General features: G+C 37.9%; 2 protein-coding genes across 7 annotated transcripts in view; one reads left to right on the plus strand and one right to left on the minus strand.

Annotated features, from left to right (window-relative positions):
- LOC110453067 (arrestin domain-containing protein 3-like) overlaps positions 1–829 on the minus strand; it is a 12,554-nt gene extending 11,725 nt beyond the window's left edge. The window contains exon 1 of the mRNA XM_021501891.1: positions 669–829. Within this exon, the coding sequence (XP_021357566.1) occupies positions 669–777 (109 nt within the window). The 5' untranslated portion in view covers positions 778–829. The remainder of the gene's footprint in view (positions 1–668) is intronic.
- A 37-nt stretch (positions 830–866) lies between these two features.
- The window catches only part of LOC110453069 (uncharacterized protein C1orf43 homolog), a 10,133-nt gene continuing 3,551 nt past the window's right edge, over positions 867–7,448 (plus strand). The window contains exons 1-6 of one of the 6 annotated variants that reach the window (XM_021501893.1): positions 874–983; positions 2,779–3,211; positions 3,896–3,994; positions 5,328–5,429; positions 5,607–5,706; positions 7,219–7,272. In XM_021501893.1, coding sequence (XP_021357568.1) covers positions 3,929–3,994; positions 5,328–5,429; positions 5,607–5,706; positions 7,219–7,272 — 322 coding nt within the window. In that variant the 5' untranslated portion in view covers positions 874–983; positions 2,779–3,211; positions 3,896–3,928. Of the gene's footprint in view, positions 984–2,778; positions 3,212–3,273; positions 3,647–3,895; positions 3,995–4,808; positions 4,885–5,327; positions 5,430–5,606; positions 5,707–7,218; positions 7,273–7,448 lie in introns of those variants that run through there. The other 5 variants (XM_021501895.1, XM_021501894.1, XM_021501892.1 and 2 more) reach the window with 5 other exon arrangements.

Below are 7,448 nucleotides of genomic sequence, written 5' to 3' on the forward strand. Positions count from 1 at the left end.
TTTTTTTTTAAATCGTAGACGGGATGGGATTGTAATCTACACATTAACACCAATTAATTCACTCAAAATATATTCATGCTTTTTATTAAGAGTTGAGTATAAGTTATGAAGTTATTAAAATTTAGTTATCATAATGTCATTTCCAACGTTTCAGGTGTTATGACATCGCATTAACAATGTCATATATATAAATGAGAAAATAACCCAGATACTTATTTATCATATATGTAATATATAATTCTCTGAACAACCCTTTTTTATAGAATAAAACAGAGACATAAATTGGAACCTCGGCCTGGCAATTTATATATATATATATATTCCAATCCTGCCCCGTTCCTGTAATTGCAATTCTTTTATCAAATATACCTTATACCAGATAAAGATAATTAAATATATATAAATAAGTCCGATCCTGCCCCGTTTCTGTCTGTTCATGTAAATCGTCGACCGTTCTTGCCCGACCATATCAATACAATACTTTTTTTAATTCGTTGCAATCCTTTTATCAAATGACGTACTTGTACCCGATAAAAAAGATATAATAATATAAATATATATATAATTTAGTCCGATTGGGTGGTATTGGGTAATTAGACGCGCCGCACCCCTCTAGTTTTCGAAGTTTTGTGAAGGGTAGTAAACGAGAGATGCAATCAAAATCAAACCTCTGATTTCCTCTTCGTGTTGGGTGTGCACTTGAACTACGGCCTCTACCACTTGACCAGCGTAGAACACGCCATTTGAACTATTGACGAGTTGCAAGTCTATCTTCATTTTTAGTGCATCAACGTTAACCGACAAGGGAGAAAGACAACTTCCGATGAGTCCCGGGTACAGACTTCCTGTTTCCGGTTAAATTTCGGAATACCTCGAGTAGGTAGATTAAAAAGAAAAGCAACAACTTGATCAAGGCACTGAAAACTAGCAGAAAGCAGAAAACACGCTTAAAGGTGACATCAGGCATACTTCTCGATAACCCGGTAATATTACTGACTTTACGCATTCAAACACATATCTGCAAAGGACATCTACAAATCTCCGTCCATCTATAAAATATGCACAACACTAGTCACTACTGTAACAAAAAGGGCCGTTTTCGTGTAAACGATCAAACCGGTCGGACCACTGTTGTTGTTGTTGTTCGTTTATTAAATAAGGTCGGAGCTAGTAATCTGATGCTGCTTTCAGGCAAGCCTTGCAAGGGACTGCATACACATTTGCAGGTCCGCTAGGATTTATACCCGAAATTGTTACATTTATAAACGGTCAAACTGGTTCTGCATAAACGAACAGGCCCTAGAGGACTTCAAGGCACACATACCCTATGCAGCCCTTGAAGCCCTCATCACACGCTAAAACATACGCCGGCTTTTACCTTTTATCTATACCCTGCACCCCCCCCCCCCCCCCCCCAAAAAAAAACCCCAACAACACCCCAGACTAATCACTGTATAATAAACCCACTTGTTTCACACCCTACTAGGGTGCAGGGGCTCCATAAATGTGTTGGCGATTATGCCCTCGGTGGTTTCACAACCTAGGGCGAACAGGATTTGGGGCGAAACAACCCGGAACCTCTGTGATAGGACCCCCGAGGGCATAATCGCCAACACATTGATGGAGCCCCTGCACCCTAAAGAAGAGAAGAAGAAGAAATTTTACATAACTGTTCAGCATAATTAAGATAATAAGTTGCAATCAAGGTAAATAATGAGACCACAGGCATAGTTGTCAATATTTATGTTGACATAGGCCGAAATGTGGCAAGAACACAGGTATAGTCAATACACCGATTCTTAGAAAGGAAATAAAAAGTGTTACTTACTTACTTAGTCTTACTTAGTTGATTCTGAATGTAGGCCAATAGCTGCTATATTCGGGTAGTCACTTTTGGTTGATGTGATACTTGTGTTGTCAGTAGCTAAACTGTACATGCTGTCTTCCGCCTTCCAGAACTTGTCCAAACGGTTCTCGAACGAATTAAGTGTAAGAGATTGGACCACTTCCGCCGGCAACGAGTTCCAGTTGTTAACCACTCTCTACGTAAATGAGTATTTCCTGACATTGAGCCTAGATCTTGACTTCTCCAATGAAAGCATTTTACCTCTCGTTCTTTTATTCTGTTTCACACTTAATAGATCATTTACTCCGTTCTTGTCATACAGACCTCTTAACACTTTGTATACTTTAACCATGTCTCCCCTATCCCTTCAATATTTTAGTGATGGCAATTTCAGGTGTCTCATGCGTTCCTCATATGTCATATCTTTCATACCAGGAAGTAACTTTGTTGCTCTTCTCTGTACATTCTCAATTAACTTTATGTGCTGTAATTGATGAGGGTTCTAAACACTAGCCCCATATTCCAAGTGCGGCCTTACCAATGCTTTATATAATAAACAGAATGATCTTTCATCTAAATATGTATATGTTCTTATAGTTCCAAGTACTCTAGCTGTTTGCCTTATTCACTGCTGATTGGATATGTTGCCTGAAATTTAAATTATTGTCAACAATTATGCCCAAATCTTTCTCTTCTTTCTCCTCACTTATATATATAACTGACCCTGATCCTATTTCCTCCTGAATCTTTATACAAGGTCGGGGCGTTATTGACATCCCTCCCAATTCTCATCAGATGGCATTTATCTGGGTAAAACCTGAGAAGCCACTCATCTGACCAGTGCTGTAAGTTATCCAAGTCCTTCTGTAGATCCTTCCCCTCCCTATACCCAGTATACAATTTAGTGTCGTCAGCAAAGAGCCACATTACAGATTCTACCATCTCCGGTTACAGATTCTACCATCTCCGGTTACAGATTCTACCATCTCCGGTTACAGATTCTACCATCTCCGGTTACAGATTCTACCATCTCCGGTTACAGATTCTACCATCTCCGGTTACAGATTCTACCATCTCCGGTTACAGATTCTACCATCTCCGGTTACAGATTCTACCATCTCCGGTTACAGATTCTACCATCTCCGGTTACAGATTCTACCATCTCCGGTTACAGATTCTACCATCTCCGGTTACAGATTCTACCATCTCCGGTTACAGATTCTACCATCTCCGGTTACAGATTCTACCATCTCCGGTTACAGATTCTACCATCTCCGGTTACAGATTCTACCATCTCCGGTTACAGATTCTACCATCTCCGGTTACAGATTCTACCATCTCCGGTTACAGATTCTACCATCTCCGGTAGATTGAAGGGATTATTGTCTCTAGACTTAGTGGGTGCATGTATCGACAAAAGAAACCTTATAGTTATAATTGAATGAAATAAGCAAAAGTATAAATTATATATTATATAATGGGGGGTGTGTGTGTGTGGTATTCCGTGTCTCACAGCATGACTGTGATAAATGAATGTAAAGTAGTGCAACACGATCACACAATTCCATACAGGAAATGTTGGACTTCGTCCCCCGGGCGACTCGGGGCGGCAGGTGTGCATACAGACATAGACCAGGCTGTGTTAGTGGGACAGATGAAGAGAAGAAGAGAAGATGTGTTTCACGGTGTACTGTATGTGTGGAGTCAAGCTGTGAGAAACTGGGGGGGTAATTGTTTAATGTGGAGAGTATAGGCCAGCCTTGAATGATTCAAGGCTGTCAGCATCACCAAGAGAGGAGGGTAAGCTGTTCCAGTCCGCTATGGTCCTTGGCATGTAAGAGAACTTGAAGAAGTCTTTGTTGTCATTTATAACAGGAAAGAGAATACACGACTTGTTGCATGTCACATTTTATCTATAAACTCTAAAATACTTGAAATGAGTATTATTACTATTATTTTAAGTATTTTAGAGTTTATAGATAAAATGTGACATGCAACAAGTTTTGATATAAAACCCTAAAATGTAAAGTATTTCGTTGCATATTTCAGATCTGCCTCAGCTGTTGATGACTGACTACAGAGATGAGTGATCTGAAGCCACCTATGTCAACTGTTGGATTGGTGCTTTTTATAGCAGCAGGTTTTCTGGTAAGACTCAACTGCAACATGAAATAGCAACCTAATTTTGAAGAAGTTGCAGGGTACAAGTGCAATAAATTATGGTATCCCCTAAATACAGTGCAAATGTCATTTAGACACCTCAATAACCAACTGAATTCCAAGTTCAAAAGCCATTCCAATCGAAAAAGAAGTGACTTGGTAACTACATATTACCATTTATTAATTGCAATTAATCATTATATTGATGTACAGCTATAATCAAAGAAAAATAATGGAATTATCAATAACAATGTCTTGAGGAGTTGTTCAGGCAAACAATTGTCAAACACATTAGCTTGCAAGTAGGATGCAATGCCCATCTTCATAGTGACAGGACGTTGTAATGAGGTTGAATTGTATAAATACTCTGTGTTTGAAGCCACCTATTAGGGATTCTAGAACAGGACTGTGTTCGTCCAACTGAAATCTGACCATCTTTTACATTTCACCAAGTCTATCATAAGTTGTAAAGCACAACATACTGTGGTAAATCAAACTGACAATAAATCATTCAGCTGTTGATCCAGACTGCTCCAAGCAAAATGCATTTTGTACATTTGTATTAATGAATGATTTAGTCACACCGACAGTTTTCCCTAGGACAGTCAAGTTAATGCTTTTAATTACATACCGGGTATATGAATTTGACAGACACGGTCAGGCCTGAGGGCAAAGGAAGAATTCCTAGAGGGGAAACTGAGGCAAATTTTAAAATGATATTTCCGTTTTAGTAAAGGAATTTTAATCTTAATGTAATATTAAGTAGTATATACAAGACCATTGAAACTCTATGGTGTGTAAATCTAGGGGTTGACTCCCCTTTTGGCAGAAGGGCAGAGACATATGGAACTAAGGGTGAATCTTCAAAACTAATGAAGGTACTTAAATCTGTTTTTGGTTGTCTGCTGGATAATCGAGCTACTGAGTAGTGAAGAAGGCACTCAAACGTACAAACAAATCTCATTTAGTATATAATTAATGATCCCCTGGGCAATGGCGACAAAGTTGTATATAAATCTTGTAGTACTACTACTACTACTACTACAACTGAGGCAGAGTAGTGCAGTGGCTAAATGCTTAAAGACTTCTCATTGACTACATTTCCGCCTGTTGTCAGAAAGTATTTATTTAGCCCTTTCAACCCATACAATTTTATTATATTGAACATTCCAGGTAAGTAAGGAACAGGTCAGCTATTGAAGAAACTGTTGTTGTTGATATGAATGTGACAAGATGGTTAATGGCAACCATTGTACAGATAAGTCAACATATAGTTATCTATTTCCATATATATATATTCATTTACCTGTCATATTTTCAGTTGTTCGTCTTGGCGTTACTTTTGGGAAAACGTCAAATAATGCGATTTAGCCTGCGGTCATCCAGGAGACCACACATTTCTATTGGATCTGATGCACCTAAGGTATGTTTCCAAAAAATAAATAAATATATAACCTATATTTAATGCAGACATTTGTATAGCTTCATACGAGATAATCATGATAGTAAAATGGGCTTTAAATGTGTTCGCCATGAATGAAATATGTGTACTTGTAACCAAGAATGTATTAAATTGTGTTGTTGATTGGGTGTGTTTTAGAAAATGAGGAAGAGCATACTGGAATGCCTGGATCGTGTGTGTAAAATAAGACATGAACCAGTACTGCTAAACGCCAAAGTCCTCCAGACAGCATCAGCAGGTATATAGACAGGTCGTTCTCTGCTACAAGGCTATGAGGAACGCTAGGTTTACATTATAATTCAGAAACACAATTGCCATATATTTGTCTGATAAGCATTCTTCTTGTACATCAGATTCTGTAAATAATGCACAGGCTGATAATCTATTATTAAATGTTAATTATAATCAATTATTGTTAAAAAAAGGGTAAATGTTTTTAGCTCACCTGCACTTAGGGCAAATGAGCTTATGTCATGGTGTGACACCCGTCGTCCGTCCGGTGTCAACTTTTTACTACAACTTCTCATTAACCAAGTAACCAAAAAGCCTAGGATGATGATATTAGGCCAGAAGCATGCTGGGATGAAGGGCTACCAAGTTTGTTTACATAAATTACCTTCATCCATTTTCAAGGTCACAGGGGTCAAATATCATTTAACAACTTCTTCTGAATAACCAAGAGGCCTAGGGTCATGATATTTGCCAGTAACATGCTGGGATGAAGGGCTACTAAATTGTTCAAATGAATGACCTTGATCTATATTCAAGGTCACAGGGGTCATATATGTTTAAAACTTTTAAACAACTTCTTCTAGATAATCAAGAGGCCTAGGGTGATGATATTTGGCCAGTATTATGCTGGGATGGAGGGCTACCAATTGCAAGTTTGTTCAAATAAATGACCCTGACTTATATTCAAGGTCACAGGGATCAAATATGTTTAAAACCTTTAAACAACTTCTTCTGAATAACCAAGAGGCCTAGGGTGATGATATTTGACCAGTAACATGCTGGGATAAAGGTCTACCAAGTTTGTGCAAATAAACTACCTTGACTTATATTCAAGGTCACAGGGGTCAAATATGTTTAAAACCTTTAAAACAACTTCTGAATGATCTAAAGGTCCAGAATAATGATAAGCTTGCTTGTATGAAAGGCTATAAAGTCTGTTCAACTTGATGTCCTTGTTTGACTTTCAAGGTCACATGCGTCGCACCTTTAAATCTTTGAATATATTCTTTTGAATCAAACACTGGTATTTTGCCTGTAGCTGTATTTTAGTCCACTTTTAAGAACACAAGTGCAAGATTAATAACATGTAAGCGATTCAGGCCCATTAGGCCTCTTGTTTTTATATGCAATGTCTCCAATAATTAGTAGATTAACAGGTTGAATTCAAGCTTTGTCAGAAGGTATGTTACTATAAAATCTCGGACAGCGTGGATGATCACTACTGTCCCACCATAGTTTTAGGGATATGTCCCTTTATTGAAAGCACACAGTGTCTGTTTCATATCCTGCATGATTAATGGATTGATATCAAACTTTATAAGAAGGTCAATTATCTTTAAAGCTCCGACAAGTTTGATAACCCTGTTCCTGCGAACATCAGAAAAGTGATGTTTACCATGACAGATTTAGAAAATTCAGTAATGAATTATGACTATTTTCATTGCTGCCAGTCTTTTTATTTGTCTATACTTGTATTTTATCATGTGAATCTAATTTATAACAATTTTATTTTTTTCAGTACCAAATTCCTACTTCTACAGGATGAAGGCATTGGATTCATTTTCAAAACTTGGTATGTGTAATGTTTTTTTTAGGTCACCTGAGACAAAGTCTCAAGTGACCTATTGCGATCGCCTTTTGTCCGTCGTCGTCCGTCGTGCGTCCGTAAACAATTTACATTTTCGACTTCTTCTCCAAAACCCCTGAACCAATTTCAATGAAATTTTGCAGGGACCTTCCATGGACAAA

Source organism: Mizuhopecten yessoensis, unplaced genomic scaffold (assembly GCF_002113885.1).
Source record: "Mizuhopecten yessoensis strain PY_sf001 unplaced genomic scaffold, ASM211388v2 scaffold7087, whole genome shotgun sequence".
NCBI lineage: Eukaryota > Metazoa > Mollusca > Bivalvia > Pectinida > Pectinidae > Mizuhopecten > Mizuhopecten yessoensis.